This window comes from Ochlerotatus camptorhynchus, unplaced genomic scaffold (assembly GCF_037179485.1).
Source record: "Ochlerotatus camptorhynchus isolate MF236.1 unplaced genomic scaffold, CSIRO-AGI_Acam_v1.1 ptg000406l, whole genome shotgun sequence".
In the NCBI taxonomy this organism is placed as follows: Eukaryota; Metazoa; Arthropoda; class Insecta; order Diptera; family Culicidae; genus Ochlerotatus; species Ochlerotatus camptorhynchus.
Window position 1 is genome coordinate 3402498 of NW_027040892.1, and position 22967 is coordinate 3425464.

At 38.8% G+C, this 22967-nt stretch overlaps 2 protein-coding genes across 3 annotated transcripts in view; one reads left to right on the forward strand and one right to left on the reverse strand.

The window, feature by feature from the left end:
• Positions 1 to 22967, forward strand: part of LOC135710939 (lachesin-like) — a 280940-nt gene that overhangs the window by 251919 nt on the left and 6054 nt on the right. Inside the window, exons 8-10 of one of the 2 annotated variants that reach the window (XM_065233662.1) lie at positions 6884 to 7029; positions 7109 to 7289; positions 8261 to 8431. In XM_065233662.1, the coding sequence (XP_065089734.1) occupies positions 6884 to 7029; positions 7109 to 7289; positions 8261 to 8431 (498 nt within the window). The remainder of the gene's footprint in view (positions 1 to 6883; positions 7030 to 7108; positions 7290 to 8260; positions 8432 to 22967) is intronic. The other variant, XM_065233663.1, reaches the window with a different exon arrangement.
• LOC135710903 (cuticle protein CP14.6-like) lies at positions 18924 to 19639 on the reverse strand. Its single transcript, XM_065233610.1, has 2 exons — positions 19570 to 19639; positions 18924 to 19416 (listed from the first exon to the last, which is right to left on the reverse strand). Exons 1-2 carry the CDS (start codon positions 19576 to 19578, stop codon positions 19006 to 19008), a joined length of 420 nt encoding a protein of 139 aa, XP_065089682.1. The 5' UTR covers positions 19579 to 19639; the 3' UTR covers positions 18924 to 19005.

The following is a 22967-nucleotide window of genomic DNA, read 5'->3' on the forward strand; positions in this document are numbered from 1 at the left end:
TTTCTGAGAACATCTGTGAATTTCAGAGAAGATTTATAAATAGCTAAAAATATTGGCAAACTTGACAGAAAATATACGAATTAAAAACACATTCTGTGAACATCCAGAGAAAATGTACAATCTTCAGAAAAAAATCTACGGAATTTAAAGAACTTATAAGAACCTTAAAAAAACTACCTATCTAATTTCGAAAATAAATACTGAAGTTCTGCAGATCTAATTTAGAAAATAAATACTGAAGTTCTGCACAATTTCTTTAAAATTTTAGTTTTGCTTATATGCAATTTTTTTCAAGAATTCAAGATGCCTCTCAAAGGTTTGCATATCGCTCTGACAATCATTGAATATTTCTGGTGCATTTTTTAAACAAGTTTTTAAGTGAATCTTAAAGTGTTGAACTTTTCTGAAGTTCACAGGTATGTTTTGAAGTTTACAGATGTAATTATTCCAAAGCCTTTCTATTTTTGGCATTCTTCTTGTTGATTGGTTATTATTCGAAAGATTTCTAATGGTTCAATAAATAGAGTGTTTTGACCAGGATGTCGTTCACTACGCTGTGTATTTGAATTGTAAAACAAACTATACTTAATGTACACAATAACAATGAATGTCATATTACATATACAAACACTACAGAAAGAACAGTGGAAATTCTACTATTGCAGATCGTATCGCTATCACCGCGCTGGGGGGAATTTGTTGACGTGCACTCAAAAAATAAATCACATTTCCGATGGAATATATCCATTAGAATTTCACATAACTTTCATGTGATCTCATTATTGGAAATCGCACCATGAAATCACATGAACCTTATGTGTCCAATGAAGTTTATGTGATTTATCACATTGAATTCATGTGATCATGTGAATGTTATGTGAATTTCAGATAAAAATCATTAAATTTGTTATTGGAAAAATATCATGTGCGTTCCCAATGGAAACTATATGAAAACTTTTTTCAGTGTATCTTTCCACATTCAAATTGTGGTAGAGCCCGACGCAGATGGTGTGCTTTAACGTAGAGTTATGATATTCTTGCACGAAAGTTGGATTATCAACCATTTTTCCAAGGCCATTAAACTGATCAAATACTTGCATAATATTTTCAGGGTATTTTGGCATTTTTTTATTGACTAGTAATTATTCCGAAGATCTCTAAATATGCAATAGGACTAATCATGCCTCTAAGATATTTATTTAAAACATCGGTTGACCAGGAATTATTCGAAAGGCTTTTATTTCTTCAAATACCTGCATAATGTTCTCTGGGTATTTAGGAAATTTTTCTGATTGATTAGCAATTATTCTGATTTATAATTGTTCAATAGATCAAATCATGCCTCTGAGACAATCTTGTAAGAAAGTCGGTTGATCAGGAATAATAATAATAATTTACAGCGTGGCCACCCAACCGGGAAAACTTGGAGAACCAGGAAATAACCGGGAATCACTTTGTGAAATTCCATAAGCTGGCCATCTACCAATATTGTTAGGCCAAAATTGTTCCAAAACACACTAAAATACCACAAATCGATACAATGGTATTGAAAACTTCAACCATTGATGGAACATATGATGACCATTTTTTCTAGGATACACAAAAAGTAGAGAGTTCTAGATTCGCCAATATTGCTCAAAACCCAAATATTTAAAAAAAATCTTTTCCAATTTATATTTAAAAAACCTCATGAAAAATGCAAAATTTCGTTTTGTTCAAAATCTTGGAAACTTGAAAACTGACCAAAATCATTCAACGAGAATTTTTGTTCCAATTTTAAAACTTTTCTTAACTTGTATTTTTGTGTATTTTTTCACTGAAAACAATCTTCAACATTGCAAGCGGCATCGGTGGTGTACTGGTAAGCGTGATTACCTCTCTCCCCAGCAGACCTGGTTTCAATCCCAATCGGTGCCACCGGGATGTTCTGAGACATAACATTTATGATCACGGGAAGGGAAGTAAAGCCGTTGGTCCCCGGTTCATGAGTTGATGGGTCGATAGGTAGGGTCCAGCTGTGAGAGCTGCCTCCCTTGCGTCGGTAGCATTGGTGCTCAGCACGGAAAACTGAACTGTTGTCCGAGTTCAAATTACATGAAAAATGTTTTAACATGAGGGGTTCCCTTAGCTCAGTCAGTTAAGGCGCAGCTACAAATCAAGACCATACTGGAGGTGGCTGGGTTCGATTCTCGGTTCGGTCTAGGAATTTTTTGGGTTGGAAAATTTCTCGTCTTCCCTGGGCATAGAAGTATGATCTAATCTGCCCGTAAATGAGAAATTGGCTAATGTGCCTGAAACACGAAATGGAGAAAAATGCAACTGTAACATTTTTGTTGGTTGAATAAGGTTTACTAGATAAAATTAACTTTTTAAATGTTCTTAACTATAACTATTGCGGAAACATGCCGTTGAATAAAAACGACGAAAAATTTAGCCAATGTTGAAGGAAATTGGCTAAAATTTTCATCGTTTTTATTCATTAATTATTAATCACATAAACCATTTTTTCATTAACAAAGCCGGGAAAATTTGTCAAATGGTAATCTGTTTCGGCTTACGTGCATACATTCTCATTTATTATGTGAACTCCTGCTAGATATGGCTTCACATTATTTTAATAATACGGAACCTGTTGTGAAAGTGTTCAGATACCATCAGAAAGATCACAGAACGGTTGTGCAACATTGGCCCATATTACGAGTGTCACTTCCCGTTCACAAAATGAGTCAAACTTACTCGCAAGCAATGTATAATTTAAAAAAAAATGTGCCGTTGTTGCCTCCTGCCAAAAAATGTATTGGTATAACCTTACAACCCACGATTACAAATCTGATGAAGCATCATAATCTTGATATTTATATATATATTCTGAGATATTTTCCATATACATTTCCCTTCCACTTTCCATTTATTATGCATGAATAAAGCTGTTTTAAATATAGTTGAAGATGCTAAATTCAAATAACAGACTGTAGTGGTAATTTTTATACGATAGATGGAGTAGATGAAAGCATAGAGTTGATCGTTCCGTTAGAGTACGGCAGTGTGAAGATTGCATATAGATATTAGAATAGAGAGCTAGGACAACTTTTAAGGAAGGTACAAATCGGTTTTTTTTTATCTCTCTTTACCAAACTCCCCCTTTGGAGAGTTCATCTACTCCATCTATCGTATAAAAATTACCACTACAGTCTGTTATTTGAAATTAGCATCTTCAACTATGTAAATCGTTGACTTCACGTAGAAGTAATACTAAAACATATAGTCAAAGTGTTTTAAATAAATAAAAACATCCATTCCATAATACATTTCAATAAAAACTCTTGCGATAAGTTGCAAAAACTGTGACCACTTGACTATAAGACCATCTAACTTGATGATCAAAAGATTCCCTATTAAAAACACACTGGTTGCTGTGATTGGTTTCAGACTCTTCACGCACATTAGACAATATATTATTTATATTGCACATTAGCCATCTTGTTTTTCAAGACGTTATCCTCGCAAATCATTTTCTTTTGGCAATTTTATGCAGTGGGGACTTGACAATAGTGCCATCTATCAAGTAACAGTATTTTCTCGATTTTGATGAAAATGGCATAATAGCCATTTTATCATGTATGGGCAGTAATAATGGTACAGGCATCGAAAGCTCTCAATTAATAACTGTGGAAGTACATCTAGAAAACAAAGTTGAGAGCACGCAATAAGCTAATAGGGTTTTTGATCTAATTTCCGTCCTACTAAGCACAACAACCCGCACTTTACCTTTCTTTTCTGAACGAGTTTTTTCAAAAAATTTAATATTTCTGTCAAAGATGATTTGCAAATTTATACACCTTTCCATTCGTACCGTTGGATTTGATAAAGAGTCACAAATTGTTGAGATATTGTCTAAAATCTAACACTATTTCTTGATTCTAAATTCGTTCTACGAGTTTTAATTCCGTCCTAATGCATTGAAACGCCATTAGATTTTTTTCGTCCTACGGATAAACGTAGAAAAAGGGGATTCGCTAGGAGCGCTTCTTTTGTTTTGATAACAATGAGCGTAAATATTCATACAATGCGCTCTAACAGGAGTTATGTTGTAGCTAATGAACTAACGCATCGGAACAAACCTATTATTGATTTGTGCACGGTGAAATCATTGATATTATTGATCTTTTCTGATCGATAGAACGGAAATGGGCGATTACGACGAAGTAGCGCTCTACCCTATGCGAAACGCAACAAGCTTGCAATGTGAAAAAAATAAGAAGACGTTTTAACATGATGTTCCAAAATATGGATATATATCTATTTTTAAGTTTCCATGGTTTTGAACATTTAAAAAGTATACATTTTTTAATAAGCTTTTCTAAAATTAAATTTAACTAACATTAATTTACAGCATATTTGAACTTTGTACGATGGTAGTCATTTCCCATGTAAAATCGTGCGCGGAATCAAAATAATATACGTAGTTGAAGATGCTAATTTCAAATAACATACTGAAGTGGTAATTTTTATACGATAGATTGGGAGATGAAAGTATAGAATTGATAGTTCCGTTAAAGTACGGCAGTGTGAAAATTGCATATAGAGAGTAGAAACCGAGCAAGGACAACTTTAGGAAGGTTTGTGGGGGGTATTTCCCCTGCCACTACTGGCAACAAGAGATGATCGCAGACTCGCTCATGTACCGACGATGTGTTTGAAACAGTTCTATCGACTTTTACCGCACTCAAGTTGCTATCTGAAGGAAGGCATCCAGTAAAGGGTGATACGGTCAAAATTTGGTCAATATCAACTTGACGTATTTCTTTCAATTTTGCATTTAAAAAACCTGAACACCCCTCATTTTGAAGGTGTGTGTGTGTAGAATGTTGCTCCTATTTTGATTTTGGAATTCACTCTTCAGTTGTCAATATGCCGTCCAAGCAAGAAGAGCAGCGTATCAAAATTTTGCTCGCGCATCGCGAAAATCCGAGCTACTCGCACGCAAAGTTGGCAAAATCGCTAAAAGTTGCCAAATCAACCGTTACAAATGTAATTAAAGTGTTTTTAAATAAACGATTTCACCGATTTACACGCGTTTTCCCTTGACCAAATTTTGACCGTATCACCCTTTAGTAGGTTTGGAAATTTCAGCTATTGTTACCTCTACCACGGTATTTCCAAACCTACGACTGGATGCCTTACTTCAGATAGCAACTTTAGTGCGGTAAAAATCGATAGAACTGTTTCAAACACAGCTTCGGTACATGGGGGGGGGGGGTACCCCTAACCATCCCTCTCCAACAGGGAGTTTGGTAAAGAGAGATGATCAAACCGATTTGTACCTTCCTAAAGTTGTCCTTGCTCGCTTTCTACTCTCTATATGCAATTTTCACACTGCCGTACTTTAACGGAACTATCAACTCTAGACTTTCATCTCCTCATCTATCGTATAAAAATTACCACTTTAGTCTGTTATTTGAAATTAGCATCTTCAACTATGTAAATCGTTGACTTCACGCAGAAGTAATACTAAACATATCGTCAAAGTGCAAACAATGTAGTTTAAAAAAATCCTCATTAGGTTAGTTTTCTAGAGTTTAAAAAAGTTTGTTTTTAAATATAAATATCTCCGGCTGTAATGAAGCAATATCAATTATTTTATTGCCAAATTGAAGGTAAGAATATTTTCTTTCGATCAAATGGGAATTATTTTTCAGATAAATTAGTACACTACGATCACTACAAAAAATTCCTTGCTCAAAAACTTATCTGAAATCCAACTTTTCATGGAAATACGCAAAAAAAAATAAATAAAAAAAAAATAATACTTACATAATGTTTTATGAATAAAAAAAAATTACCATTTGGCATTTAAATAATGGATAAAGCTTTATTGCAGCTTTATTGCAGCTGGAGATATTTATATTTTAAAAAACAAACAAAGTGAAATATCGTGTTTAAGCTGTATCTAGAAAACTTACCTACTGAGTTTTTTTTTACCATATTTTTTGGTTTAGCGCACGATTTGCATAAGGATCATAGCGTCAAACATTACAGTTCATTTTTTTACTTTTATTTGTATACTAGAGTAATCGAAAAACTAGTGTAAGCGAACAAGGTCTTTTTGAAATATTTAAGTTTATAACACTTTTTGGATTGTTCTTAAAATTACAATTGGTTGTGTAGTTTTACTAGAAAGACATTCCTTTTCACTACAACTTTGATTTTTGTTTTCAATTTAATGGTCACCATTTTGAAAATTTTACAAGATCTAAAACGGCCGAACTTTGGCAATAATGTGAATCTTTATCCATAATGAACAATATAAAAAGTTTCATGTAACTTAGAGAAGGTCATGTTTTCCCGATTCGTCAATTGGGATGGATCTGCTCATTTGCTGTATTTTGTCATGTTTTCACATTTCCATTTCTCTTGAATTTGTGCCAAACAGACCATTACAAAGATATGCTTGTTGATCGCTTTCATTGGTTTTGGACAGTTAGAAACAATGTTAGAAATCCCCATACAAACTTCCAATATTTTGCATGACTCCAAAGCCTTTATCAATCTATTCAAATTCGTTCAATCTGGAGAGAAGCCTAAATGATTTGAAATACTATTTTTAACATAATGCACCCCAACGACACCTGAAGTTGTGTCGTAATCTGAGTGAATTATTCGCTGATTGCAATTTTTCCTATTCGTCCATAAAGTTTTGTTTCTTGACTAAAGATGAGCAACGACACGTTCTGCCATCTCAATAACAATATTTCAGACCCGGGTGGTTTCAGTCTCCTCACGAATGAACCCAATTATTTGAATTTATTCTTCAGTTATATAAAACCAATTTCGTCATCGTCCCGTTCTAATACTACCATTAATAATTTCCTTCATCACAAAGTTCTTGCACTTGCACCATTTGCAGATGATGTGGTACCAAGACTCGTTTCTGCTGCATCCGAACGACCGCCGAACCATGGACACCCGAGGAGACAAGCACTATCTAACGATACGGAATGTGCGCCAGTCTGATTTTGGCAATTACAGGTAAGCTCTGCTCTACAGAACCTTCTCGTTCTGGTGCATGATGTTTCATCATTACTAACGAAAATTCCTTTCCCTCCAGCTGCGTGGCGGAGAATTCCCTGGGACGTGCCAAAAAGTACATCGAAATGTCCGGCCGGCCGGGCCCGGCTCAGTTCCACTCGCCCATGTACAGCCGCTACCGGGAACAGTACAACCTGACCTGGAGCATCGAGTCCTTTCCGCCAATCGAGGAAATTCGATTACTTTACCGAAAGTTGATGGTGAGTTCAAGGTCTCATTGGCGATTAATCGACTGGTCATAGTGAGCGACCATGACGAAGCATTATAATAAATACCAGTGCATGTATCCGACAATATTGTTGTTCGATGAAGTAGATTGATTAGCATCATGTTGGTTCGTGTGTCGTTTTTATCTGTTGTTGATTCAAGCTATACGACTGCCATGGGCTTGGAGCATTATGTCGAACTTCATTCCATCAGACTCGTCGGGACAACAGACTGACAGCCAAAATTACATTTCAACTTTGCTCGTTATTTATTCATACTTGGGATAAACAAAGTTCCATCCACCGCGCTCGAGTTGCTTTGCAAGAGTTTCCCCCCGAAATTCCCACGCGGACCAAAACGATTCTATCATTTTACCAAGCACGGAACGCTCTGCCTCCCTTCACCTCGGCCAGCCATAGAACCCAGCAGAGTTTTGAATGTAATTATTCGAATGGGGGGCCTTCTGCCGTGTTTCTGTTGTTTCTGAGAAGGCTTTGTGCCACGAGCGACCGAGGCGTGATTCCCGATTGGGGAAACTTTTTAATTTCATCGAATTTTGCACGAAATCGTGTGCCGAGTTTATTTTTGATGCGAGGGTCGTGGACGGACTTTCTTTTTGTTTCGATTCAAAGCGACTACGTACAAGGCGACAGATTGTAATTAGAACGAACACCACGACGACGGCACAGTGCGTGAGAACGTATGTTGAATTATGCAAATCGTTCCCCAGTGTTGATCTTCCCGAGGAGGGGGAGTGATTTTGAAATTGAATTTGTTTGATTCTCAAATTCAAGGAATTAACTTTCATGCAAACCAATAGTTAGGCGCTACCGATATTCAGATTAAAATCCACCAAAATACGACCGACGTCAAACTAATCCTCCAGATTCATTTCCCGTACTCATTTGTGTGTGTATTTCTCACTCTCTTTTCCCAACATGCTACAAAACAACTCACGCCGCAGATGAACGAGTCTTATCAGCATCCGGGCAGATGGCACGACGTCATCCTGAACCCACCGTCAACCCGGGCCGAGTCCTACCGGCACATCATGACGTACACCATCCGGAATCTGGACCCGAACTCGGTGTACGAGACGATCGTGCAGGCGAAAAATCGATACGGCTGGAATGAGGTAAGAAGCGCTGGCTGGTTGTTACGTCCACTACCTGCTGACCGTCGTCGTAGCCGGTCGGTTGGCAAATGAGAAGAGGGATAAGTGTTAATTTTCAATGAAATCATTTCCGGATTGGTCCTGCGGCTGTCTGCGTGAATGTTTTGGATTTTAATCCTTTTGCGTCAGCTGGCGAAGGCGAGAAGCGTCTGGATAATGATCCGATTAGAATGGCGTGTCGGAATTGAAACATTTTCAATTCATGTGCAGAATGGTGATTCTCGTTCTTTAGTGATTAATTTACATTTTTAAAAGGTGAAATTTTGATTCTGATTTAATCTGGTGGAATAGTGAAGGTCTCTTTGAATTTCAAATTCGACGAATGGCTCAAAGGGAACAGTTATCTGCATAGCACAGTTGAATCGGAAATGATGAATCGGAAAAACTCGACCTTCTCCGATTTGCATGAAACGTTGCATAGTTGTTTGGGAAACACACTACTACAAAAAGTCATGCAAAATTCGGTACCCTAAAACCGGCACATGCAAGCGGCCCTTATGATATAAGAATCAGTTGAAAGAAACGAGAAAATCAATTCAGTCAATCGTACTTTTCGTCGAGTTGCGTCTGTTTCTGTTTCGGTAGCCTTAATTTTACATGACAGGTTTGTTTACGTTCCATGATGTACGTCAAAGGTGAATTACGTCACGAAATTCAGCCCTTTTGAATCTTCAAGTGATTATTTTTTTATTTTTCAAAAAATGGCAGCACGGAAACCGCCATTTTAATCCAAATAACTTCTGAGGCATAAAAATCTAAAAAATTCAAATTTTGTTTGTTCGAATTTTTTTTTTTAATTTCATGAAAAATGCGACCTTCTTGAACCTTTAAAATAACGGACATTTTTTTTTATCTAACTTATTTATTTGGAAGGCTCAATTGCATAAGCTTTACGGATCCGATAATTCATTGTTGATTGTTTGTAACAACATTCACTTATTTCTATGTTTAGTAGGAGTTAAGCCTCCTCGAGGCTTACCCGAGGTTAGAAGGGCACATTGTCGAAGAATAGGATCATGGGAGGAGCTTGGGGTGTGGTTTCGCTGTCTCTGAAATTCCTTAAAACTTTTTTAAGCATTTCCCAACAAACAATCGTCTATTGAAGAAACGACTTCTTGGCCATTTTATTCAACTGCATGCTTAATAGTACTTGCACTATTTTTAATAATAACTTCTGTTCAGGCTTTGTTCACACAAATCTGGAGAATTTATTCATTTATTCAACATTTAACTACTGGTGTTGTATAAGGTATGTTGAGAAGCTTTTATTCGACTTATGTGAGTTGAAACAGAGCTAATACGATAAAATTTTTGGTTATTCAGCGTTTATTAGACATCACTGCTTCCTTAAAGCAGTGATACTCTGTATACGCTTGATTATCATGTGAAGTAACCTTGAATAAGACATTATTATACATTTATTAAACGATTATTCAACTGTGGGAAAATTAACCCGAAAATAAGAGGGGCGGGGGGACAACAGGGAAGGGTGTGTTTCTTAAGCGTATTGTATTTCATTATTTCTGACGTGGCTCGCAACACACAGATATTAGGAAATTTATTAAATACTTATACATGTCGTTGTATGGGGATTCGAACCATGTACCTTCCCATCACCAGCCGCTTGCCTTTTCATCTGAGCTATCCTAGAATTCATCATATTGGCAACTCAATCTATAAAAGCTTGCATGAAAGTAAATACCTATCAGCACTCCCGATCGCAAATCTAGCTCCTTCAAGGCCCTGTGGGAATGATTAATTCATTCATCGTTGTTTTAAATGAGATCAATGTTGCCTCTTCACATCTCCAAGTCGAAAGAAAGGATGCTCGGTTATATTTTAAACTAGATCAATGCATTCATTATCGTGAGTCATGTGATCGATGATTACTATTTAAACAGCCCAAGGCTGAATGTCTCGTTAATAAAGGAAACTAAACGAAAACTAAGCTACTATTTAAATTAATTATGTTCTACACAAATAAAAAAAGGGTTGAGCTTGGGATTGAATTCACGACCTTCTAATTGGAAAGAGGAAACGGTAACCACTACTCTACTGATTTCGCCTTGTTGTAAGACTGAATCAGTGTTGTCGAATAATGAATCTAATACATCGTTTATAAAGCATTTATAAATCATGTGATTACAACATGGACGCATAGTGGTATAAGAGCTATTATGCTGAGTGTTTTCACCTTTATTCAGCAATATTGTAAAGTAATGCAATGAAATCTAATAAAGGAGCTGGAGAACATTTATTAGACGTCTAACAGAGCATGCTATTAAATCAATTGAAAACAGTCGAAACAATGTATGTACAAATTACACTTATTCAATGAGAGTATCCAGTTCCGTGAGTTCAAAGATTCACGAAGCTTGAAAATCACCCAATTGACGAATGCTGCCCCTATGGAGTGACAGCTTACACTTCCAGAAATTCAACCGAGACGCACCGTAGAAAGCCTGATGGATGCTCCCAATCGCCCCAACCCAGTCCGGCATATCGCAGCCGTCTCGGTGCTGTGGTTGGTGGTGGAAAGGGAGTCTTCCACCATGCTTGCACAGGCAAGTACTGTTTTGATTCGAGCTTTTCGTTGCGTGACGAGTTTTCCCGCACCCAGGTTATCTTTAGCTGTCCGGACCATGATGAAGTGAATCCTGTTGCTGCTGCACTTCGGACAAATAGATGCATCGCAGGAACGAACGATGAGTATTTTCAACCGGGACGCACCGTAGAAAGCACTTGGGAAGTCCTCGGTTCCTCTAACTCAGTCGTGCCGATTCCTGCCAGCGTACATCAATGTCGTCCCGGCCCTGAGCTTAGATGTGGATCGGGGGTCTTCCAACTTGCTATGTCAGGCAAGTACAAATATTATTCTGAACATTCGCTGCCTGATGCCGAGTTGAATTTCAGCACTCTGGATGTCACCGATCGAGGAAATGCTTCTACTCCTGATAATTGGAACCTGGGACGCGCTGTAGAAAGCATTATGGAAGCCCTCAATCCCTCTGACCCAGTCCTGCCATCTGCCGCCTCCGATCTTCATAGTCGTTCCGGGCCTGTGGTTGGATGTGGAGAGGGGGTCTTCCAACCTACTCACTACGGCGAGTATTCACTTGAGATTGTTCATGTCCATTCGCCACCTGATATTTCCATGACTTCCAGGGAAAACGCCTTACCTCGTGCGACCACCGACCGTAGTAAACACGACGTCATTTTCTACTACCAAAACGTAGGCGGAATGAATTCTGGTGTTCTTGACTACCACCTAGCTGTATCGGACCGGTGCTACGATGTCATCGTTTTTGTCGAGACTTGGCTCGATTCTCGAACGCTTTCCATCCAGGTGTTCGGATCCGAATACGAGGTTTTCCGCTGTGACAGAAATCCGAAAAACAGTCGGAAATCTACTGGAGGTGATGTTCTCGTGGCAGTTCGTTCCGGGTTAAAGGCGAGAGCTATTGAAAACGTCTTGTGGAACTGTGTGGAACAAGTTTGGGTGGCCGTAGAACTGAGCGATCGCACACTGTACATATGTGCGATGTATATTGCACCTGACCGGGTTCGTGACAACGAACTGCCGGTCCGTTTTCACCATAATGGAGAGTGCGACACCAACTGATGAGATAATCGTTCTGGGTGACTTCAATCTACCCGGTGTTTCCTGGAAACCATCTTACAGCGGCTTTCTCTACCCAGACCCTGTACACTCTGTATTTCATACAGGATCAGTTAGCCTTCTCGACTGCTATAGTACAGCAACACTATCTCAAATAAACCACGTAGTCAACGAAAACAACCGTAGCCTGGACCTCTGCTTCGTTAGCGTTCAGGACACCGCTCCTTTCATCTCCACGGCACCTTCTCCACTAGTAAAGCAAGTACATCATCACCCTCCCTTGGTTGTCACTGTTGCTGACAATCACGATCGGGTCTTTGACGACATTTCCACGACCGTGTCATACGATTTCCGGAAAGCCGATCACCGTAGTATCGTCAACGTGCTATCTAGTATAGATTGGGAGAGCATCCTCGATCCTGATAATGTTGAAACCGCTGCGCAAACATTTTCACATGTCTTGGCTTATGTCATTGACAGGCACGTTCCGAAAAGATTTCACCGTAAAATTTCTCATCCTCCCTGGCAGACGAGTGAACTGCGTAGGTTGAAGTCGACCAAGAGAGCCGCATTAAGAAAATTCACTAAGTATCGTACGCTTTCGCTGAAACGTCACTACGTTAGGCTCAATTATGAGTTCAAGCGAGTTAGCCGTCGATGCTATTCGCGATATCAACGAGGGATTCAGAGGAAACTCAAGTCGCAGCCGAAGTCATTCTGGAATTACGTAAATGAGCAGCGCAAGGAATCCGGCCTACCTTCTTCAATGGTGTTGAATGGAGCAGTTGCTTCCACTCCTCAGCAGATCTGTCGCTTGTTTTCTGAGAAGTTCGCCAGTGTTTTCACGAACGAGAGATTAACTGACGAACACGTTACCCTAGCAGCTAGTATGTTCCACTGTACGGTCAAACACTGGGTGCGATGGATGTCAACGTCGAGATGATTTCCACTGCCGCATCACAACTCAAGTCGTCCTTCAATCCAGGACCCGATGGCGTTCCATCCGTATTCCTGAAAAAGCATATCGCCAGCTTGCTGATGCCCATGCTTCACCTATTTCGATTGTCCATCTCGAGTGGTACATTTCCATCTTGTTGGAAATTCGCACATATGTTTCCTATCCACAAAAAGGGCAGCAAACGGGATGTGGACAATTATCGTGGAATTACGTCGTTGTGCGCAGTTTCGAAGTTATTCGAGTTAGTCATCATGGAGCCTCTACTCTCTCATTGTAAGCAGTATCTAAGTGGTGATCAACACGGCTTCACTTCCGGTCGTTCTACTTCCACAAATCTGCTGTGTTTGACATCGTATCTTACGGAAAGCATGGCAGAGAGGACTCAAACAGACGTCATATACACCGACTTGTCAGCTGCCTTCAATAAGCTAAATCATGCCATCGCGATTGCCAAGTTGCATAGACTTGGGGTCAGCGGCAACCTCTTGCGATGGTTTCGTTCATATCTCACTGATCGGCAACTGATGGTTGTCATTGGTGACAACCGGTCCAATATCTATCTAGCTACGTCAGGAATACCTCAAGGAAGTCACCTGGGACCTTTGATTTTCTTACTCTACTTCAATGACGTGAACTTGGTCATCGAAGGCCCACGACTATCGTATGCAGACGATCTTAAAATCTACCTACGAATCCACTCGATTGATGACTGTCACTTCCTTCAACGTCAGTTCGAAGCCTTTGCCAGCTGGTGTAATTTGAACCGAATGGTGGTTAACCCCACTAAGTGTTCAGTGATCACTTTTACTCGGAAGAAAGAACCAATCACATTTGAATACAAACTTATCGGCACTGTAATCGACCGTGTGAACCATGTGAAAGATCTGGGTGTTATTCTAGATTCTCAACTTACGTACAAGCAGCACATCTCGTACGTTGTCGACAAGGCGTCTAGGACATTGGGATTTATCTTCAGGATAGTAAAGAATTCCTCCGATATCTACTGTTTGAAGTCACTGTACTGTTCCTTGGTGCGATCCATTCTGGAATATTGTTCTGTGGTCTGGAGTCCAAACTACAACAATGGTGCTGAGAGAGTTGAGTCCGTTCAACGCCGTTTTCTTCGATTCGCTCTGTGGAAGCTGCCTTGGAGAGACCCATTTCATCTGCCCAGCTATGAAAGTCGTTGCCAGCTGATTGATCTGGAGCCTCTCCGAACTAGAAGAGACACCTCTAGGGCCCTGTTCATTGCGGACACTTTACAAAGTAGAATTGATTGCAGTGCAATCTTGGGGCAAGTCAACATTAACGTCCAACCCCGTGCGCTACGTAACAACGTTATGCTGAGATTGCCACTTCAGCGCACAAACTATGGCATGAACGGTGCAATAGGTGGGCTGCAACGAGTGTTCAATCGAGTCTCGGGCATCTTCGATTTCCATATGCCTCGACAGCTGCTACGAAGATACTTCTCATCGTTCTTTTCTGGCACAGTTAACCGTGAATGATTGTGTGTTTTATTTATGTATTTTATTCTTAGTTTTTATTTTTTGATTTACCTATATAAGTTACTTAAATCATCATTGGGGCTTTACACAGCCTGTTGATGCAGACAAATAAATAAATAAAAACTTAATTATTCAGTTTGTTATTAGATTGAACTTCTGGCGTTGAATTGGGAAGACATTTAACACTTTTACAGCTTTTAATAAGTAAATTAATCAGATCAGAGCAAACAGTGGAATAAATGTGCATCTAACGATCTCAATGAGCTTTTTCAGCACATAATTCGACAACTCTTTTTATTCAGCATTGTACACTTTTTTTTTTTTTTTAAATCTTTATTTTAGAGATTTTTACCCTGAGGCTAGTTCATCTCTTAGCATTGTACACTGTTATACAGCATTTATTCAATATATATGCTTATATGTGACTTTGATTTTTTTGTTGGGTGGTATAAGAGCTATTTTGCTGAGTGTATTCACCTTTACACAACAATATTGTACAGCAATGCAATGAAATCTAATAATGGAGCTAGAAAACATTTATAAGACGTTTATTAAAGCATTTTATTCAATCAATTGAAAACAGTCGAATAAAAGCGACAATGTATGTGCAAATTACACTTATTCAGTTTGTTATTAGATCAAACTTCTGGTTCTGAATAAGGAAGACAGTCAACGTTTATAAACCTTTTAATAAGGAAATTAATCAGATCAGAGCAAACAATGGAATAAATGAGCATCTAACGATCTCAATGTGCTTTTTCAGCACATAATTCGACAACTCTTTTTATTCAGCATTGTACACTGTTATACAGCATTTATTCAATGTGTATGCTTATTTGTGACTTTGAATTGTTTGTTGGGTTATTCCTTCATCAGAAGTTCTTAAGGGCTCCCTTCAGAGTTCGATCCTTTAAGAATCCAACATAGTATTGCTTTAGTATATCCTCAGAATTTGAAATTTATTTAACTGCGGGTGGTCAATCATGCTCATGCTCAAAAATACGGTCTCGAACAAATAAGTAGCTGGTGATATTTCCTATGAGTGCAAATCTTGGACCTGACCTGACCTATAGTAAAATAAACAAAATACATTCAACATAACCCACATATACCTCACAGTTCAAACTGGTGCAGTATGTGATCCCCAACAAAGAATTTGAGCTGATTAAATGCAGAATTTGCAACTGAAGAAGCGTATTTATGCCTGAATTAGCTCTTATTCTGCTTTCGATGTTTGTTAGGTTGCAATCAAATGAGCTTAACATTTTGAAGAATAATCAGGATCTGATTTGAAATCGCTGCACTGAACGCAATGCGATTTCCGCAGCCGCTAACGCTGCAGTCGATTGGTAAGTCGCGGATTGGAAAAAAACTAACGAACCAATCGCCGTTGGATCGCAACTGGGCTGGAAGATTTACGGCCCACGTGAGGCGACCACGTCAGGTGAATTATTAGGTCTTCATGTCGGCCTCACGAACGAAGAACTCCACGACCAAATCCGCGAATTCTTCATCATAGAAGAAACAAATATCTCTGTACGCGCACTTCCAGAGTCCGAAATGGATCGCCGAGCAAAGGAACTACTGAAAACCACCACAGTTCGAGTCGAAGGTGGATACGAAACAGGTCTCCTATGGAAGAAGGATGACTTCCAGTTCCCGGACAGCAAGAGGATGGCAATCAAGCGTCTTGATAACATCGAGCAAAATGTGAAGTTGCAGATAGAAGAATATCATTATGCCCACAAAGTTTCACTTGACGAGTTGGCAAAGGCAGATCCACGCAAGGTTTGGTATTTGCCTCTGAATTACGTTCTTCACCCGAAAAAGCCGAACAAGGTCCGGCTTGTCTAGGACGCTGCTGCCCAAGTAGACGGTGTCTCACTAAATTTGATGCTTCTTACCGGTCCAGATTGTCTAACATCCTTGACAGCGGTGACTCAACAGTTTCGTGAGCGACTGGTGGCCTTTGGAGCCGATATATTTGAAATGTTTCACCACATTTTTATGAGGGAGGCTGACAAACATGCCCTGCGCTTCCTTTTCCGAACCTATCGTATTCTTGATGGACGTGATGGCACGGCGTGCTCTCCAGCGTCTGCGCAATACATAAAAAATTTAAATGCTACGCAGTTTGCCGAACGGCTTCCAGAAGCGGTGAAGCGATAATCCACGGGCATTATATCGACGATTACCTGGACAGTGCGGATAGTGTCGACAAAGCGATCGAGCGAGCGAAGCAGTTCAGACACATCCACTCTCAGGTGGGTTTCGAGCTCCACCACTGGGTTTCAAACTCGGATGCGTTCCTCGCAGCTCCTGGGGAATCCGAGGTTGAAGAAACGATCCCGTTGCACGACAGCAAGGATAGCAAGACGGCCAGGGTTCTAGGCATCATCTGGTGTCCAAAGCAAGACGTGTTCACCTTTTCAACCTCTTTAAGGGACGATCTGATTTCTTACCTGACCACACCAAAGCGATCAACCAAGCGCATTGCACTTAGCTGCATCATGTGCCTCTTTGACCCGATAGGGTTGTTGGCGCCTTTCACGATCCAGGGGAAAATCCTTATGCAAGACCTGTGAATTTGAAATCCTAGCATATTGTGAAGAGAACTTTTATGGTATTCAGGAAATAAATTTGAATGAATTCTGAGAAAAAATGTAGGATAGTTCTGAAAATAATGTCATGGACAATTGGGGCGTAAAGTGAACAAGTAGCAAAATTAGATAAATTCAGTTCCATATGCACAGTCACCATATTCAAAAAGTATTTTTGAGCTGTTCAAAATATCCTGGCCTAATCAGCAGCTGTTAAATGTGAATTATCTATAAATAAATACAAATGCACCGCTCGGATCTGTTTGTGGTACTAATTTCTGGATGCAATGCTCAAGTATCAATAAATTCTTTCCATAAGTTTCGTTGATTTCATGTATTTCTGAGGTTTATCGATTTTTTTCCTTTGGTTTGTTTTCCGTCGATCTTGTTTTCCGTACTGAGCACCAATGCTACCGACGCCAGGAAGGCAGCTCTCACACCTGGACCCTACCTATCGGCCCATCAACTCATGAACCGGGGACCAACGGCTTTACTTCCCTTCCGAAGGAAGGCGTGATCAGAGATGTAATGCCTCAGAACATCCCGGCGGCGCTGACTGGGATTGAACCCAGGCCTACTGGGGTGAGAGGTAATCACGTTTACCAACGCAACGCAACGCAGTAGGGTTAATTACCCCATTTCCGGCCTATTAACCACAACCCACACTAAGTCTTTCTTAATCTAGCGCAGTTCGTTTGGTAGCTTATTAACTAAAGTATACCCAGACAACCAGTAGTCGTATAACAATGTGCAGACAGTATCGTAAATTGCTACAGTTTAAGTCAAAATCGCATATGAGAATGGCATACATCGCATTATGTATAATTTAAATCGTATAGAATGCAAATTTCCGACCTATATGCGATGATTCATTTTTCCGTCGTACTGTATCACAAATCAAATCGGGTTACATCGTAAGACTTTTCAAAGTGAATTTGTTATTACAGATTAAATCGTATATGTTGTTAAATCAACTCGTTTAAAATTAAATTTAAATTTGCACGTATATGGCCTCCACTTTTGTACGTATAAGCCATTTCTTTGCATTCTATACGATTTGTCGGTTTGTATATATGTTTGTATATCACGAAAACAACTTTGAATATACGTGCATTCTGGTTGTCTGGGTAGTACCAAACGCATAATTGACATGTTAACTCCGAAATCATGGATTTATTTGAAGTTTTCTGCTCAATAGGCCCAAAATGGGCGATTAGTAGTTCTCTACCCTATCTGTTTAAAAATTTTCCCACTGTATGTTCATTTTACATTACACCCGCATGCATAAAATCCTGCCTTATATAGGAACTATAATGCAAAATTATTGTCTTTGATACATTGCTATTGCATACTTTTGCTTCAAAAAGGTACCCAATGTCGAGAAAAAGTAAAAATGAAAATTAGTGCTTATTAAAATCGGAAAAACGGAAGGGGCAGTCTCCAGAGCCGGGATGTTGGCTGATTGGCATAAAACTTTTAATTTTTTGGTTTTGGTTCAAATCGGAGAGGGTCGATGCATTTTCTCGGTCAGTGGAGATGGTCCCATAGGGTCTTTTTCGAGCCAATAAACTTTTTGTATATGGTTGGTTTGAAAAATTCGATTGTATTTTTCCCCATACATTTCATTGGCACCCTAGTCTACGTACCCAAATTTAGTTATACAACAGCTTAAGCTATTTTGTTTGATATTTCATTTATTTATATTTTCCTATTGAATTTGAAAATAGCAGCTATAAAAAAAAATTCACTAGGCACTATCTGGCAGACAATCGGATAGACTATCACATATTGGCATGTTGCTCATCTGGCAGGCATGTAGGACATCATCTCCAGCTCACGGCCGGATCTACTTAGTGACCTTTGTAGCTTTCTGGTTCTTCGTGATGGGCCTCCGGATGACTGCCAAGCTTGGCGTAGGCCTCAACCAGTTCCTTGGGTAGTGGTGGTGGAGTTGGGAGATGCGATCCATGGGCCTGGAATCCATTTTCGTCGGCGACGTAGCTCACCGAAACTGGAACACCATGAGGATCGACGTATGAGTACGATCCTTGGGCTACGTTGATCTCGTGGTCCTTGTTGCCTAAGTTCTTGACGTGGCCTTCCTCCTGAACCTGGATTCCATTGCCCGATTCGTACGCATACTTGAACTGGCCATTGCTGCTCTGGAACAGCTCGCTGTGCACGATCGGAATGTGCTTGTGTTCCACATAGTGGTCACCACCGGCAGCGGCCATGGCCATCAAAGCGGACAGTGCGATGAACTGCTCGAAAGAAAGAAGGAAAAGACAATTACTAATACGAACCATACTGACCCAATGATGTAACACGCATCCATAAAAAACAACACACAATTTCACAAATCGCACAAATCATTCTCCAATTAATTCCACTCCACTCAACAGCAACCGACTCACCAGTTTCATGTTTGCTGTATTTTTGGAGATCTTAAGAAAATCTAATTACAAGCTTCAAATTTGCTGGCTGAATGCACACTGATACCTTCTGGTCGATCGGTCTTGTCTATATATACGAGCTTGCTACTGACTGCATTTCCATCGCCGAACCACATTGGGCTGGCTGGCTTGATCTTCAAACCGAGAGAAAGAAGATGTACCCCTCTCCTCCACCCTTCTCCGGACTTTCTTTGGTTAGCTGTTTCTGCTGATGGTGATGCTGCAGCCAAACGACGATCGGTGTGACGATCCGATCGTGGACAATTAAAAATAAACGATTGATAAGTGATCGAATTACAATATTATGTTTTGCTGTTGTTTCGTTGTTTCTTGTGCATGCATGCATGTTCAGTTGTGAAGGCAAGACATTTGAGTTCTCTGGCATGTGCTTTTTGGGACAATTAGGGTAATTTGGCAATTGTTGCACACTCCACATTGTTTACTGTGCAGTAATTATCCTTGACCATGACGTTTACCGATCATGGGGACATGCTTATCAGTGATCGATCAATTGTTGAATGATAAAACATGTGTTTTTGATTAGCAGTACTAAAAATTTTGCGATAAAACATGTTTGATATTGTTCAAAATCATTAATTTTTCAGCTTATAATAATCCGGACTAGAATAAAATTCAATCAACTTAAGTAATTTTTACAGGGAAATGTTGGTTATTCTTTTAACTTACGATCAATTGCAATACATCTATCAACCATGCATGCTTGGCATACACAGTTTTGGTCACGAACTGCTCATTTGCTAATAGTTTTGCACACAGTAGACAAAACATAACTAGTTCTGTTTGAAGATTGATAGAACCGTAAGAAAAAGTAGATTTTAATTCTATTAATAAACTGTATTTGTTTTTGCGTTGTAAAAATCAAGTGAGAAATGCTCGCTGCACATCTCGGACCTTAGGCGTTTGAATTCATTGGTGTTGCTTCAAATGTTAAGATCTACCTACTCTTTGTATATCTATAGTAAGCTATGATCCTAATCTATCAATTAATTTAGAGAAAATCAATTTTAAATATCTGAAAAGATATAAACAAATGAGCAGTTGGTGTGTACAACTGTGCATGCCAAGCATGCAACCATGTAAAACATACAGTAAAAGTATGAATGTTCAATTATTGGATCACATTTGGACGCTGTAATTTGCAACGTTTCATTTCAAACAGCTGCTGTTTTTCCTTCTGTTGTTAACTCATTTAATAAACTGAACAAAATAACTGATATCGTAAGTACAATTTATCGAAAAGTTACGCTTACAGGGCTGGTAGCAATCACTGCTGTCACAAAAGCAATTTTAGTGACCATGTTGAAGAAAAAATGACCAAATAGTGACTTACAGTTGTAAAAATAGTAACTAAAAGTGACCTAAGAGAAGAAGAGTAGTCCCTATGATGGAACACAAAAAAAAAAAGTTTAATGTTTTAGACTTATTCAATTAGTATCTCATAAGACTTATATACGATATGAACCTTTAGAGCGAAAGATTCCAGAGAAAATTTATGGCCAAACCTACGGTATTAGTCAGGGTGTCTACTAACTGCAAAAAGCTGGAAAACCGTGAATTCTCAGGAAATTTTATTTTTTTCCTAAAATTCGCATTTAATTTTTCTCGATATTTTCATTCACACCTTGAACAAACAATCTGCAGTAACAAATAAATTAAAAAAAAAAAATTTAGAGGCTTGAAATGTTTTCTTTTTTTTTGTAAATTTTAACTAGTTCTGGAGCTATAAATTTTCAAGAATCTGGAGTCAGAATCCTTCTTCTTCTTCTTGTTCGCATTTCAAGCTTATTGCTTAGTGCATATTAGTTTATTGCGTGCTCTCAACTTAGTGTTCTAAATGCACTCCCTCAGTTATTAATTAAGAGCTTTCGCTGCCAATACCAATGCATGAATTCGTATATTGTGTGGCAAGCACAATGATACTCTATGCCCACGGAAGTTGAGAAAATTTCCAACCCGAAAGATTCCCTTGACCGAACCGGGAATCGAACCCGCCGCCTCCGGCTTGGTAATACCGTTCCCCTTCTGACTAGGCTATGAGTCAGAATCCATGCACAGTTTTAACGGCTTGTGGAATTTTATCATAATTTCTAAGGACCTCATTCCAAGGGAGTTCTGGGAAAAAAATCTTTCAGAAAAACATGAAATTAGTAGAATTTCAAGAAACTCTGAATTGAAAATTTCAGTAAATTTGTGAAAACTTTTAAGAATTTATGAGGAGCACAACTTTTGTGAACATTAGAGGAAAATTCCAAGGGCATTCTGAGGTAAATTTCATAAAGTTTGTGGGAGAAAACGATTCCGGAGAATAAGTACTTGGATTTTTTTTGAAAATCGTAAAAGGAGGATTACAATTAAATCTAAGAATAACTCCAGGACATCTTCAAAGCAATAGGGAAAATAAATTCAGGTGAGTTGCAAAAAAAAAAATCATGAGTAGAAATCTAAGGAATTTGTGAGGAGAAATTCCAATGAATTCTTAGGAGACTTTCAATGTGAGTAGAATTCTGAGGGAAGGAGTGAGATTCAAAAAGAAATCTGAATTGAATAATGAATTCATTGAATAATCGGAGAATCTTATCAAAGGGTTTCTTATTATGGAGAACTTCAAGGTAATTCTGAGGAAAACTAAAAAAAAATTGAATTCGGAAGATATTTTAATCGAAACATTGAGAAATATTTCAATGGGAATCTCCGTTCAATATGGAATGGACTATTCTGAGGCCTTCAGAACTACTTGATAGTTCCCCAATATTTCCTGAACGTAATGAAACTGCCTGAACTTCATTTTTTGTAGTATGAGAAAGTAGCCTAATGCTCACAATACTTCTCATCAAATTCTTAAAGTTCCCTGAACTTTATAGGGCTTCCTAATGTTTCCTCAATTTTCCTAATTATCATGGATCTCCTCTTAAGGCTTAACAATTCGCTGAAGTTCTCGAAACTTCTTTAAAAATTTATTTGACTTCTCTAATATTAACGGAACTGCTCTGAGGTTCCCTGTTCATTTCTGAAATTCTTAAAACTTCTCAAAAGTTTTTGCAGTTCTCATGAAGCTTGTTATTATTGAACTGTCCTAAAAATATGTAAGCTTCCGTGAACTTCTGAACACATGCAAAGACCTCAATTTCGACAATTTTTCTTAACTATCATAACCATTTTAAACGCTCACTTATTTTCCCTATCTACGCTTACCTAATTTTCTCTAATTTATTTAAGTATCCGGCAATTTAAAAAAAAAATATATTCATAATTCTCTGACGCTTCCAATGTTTTCGGATCAACCATAGAAATCTTGGAATACCCCATAGTTCCACGGAACTCCCTGTAAGTCGCTGCAA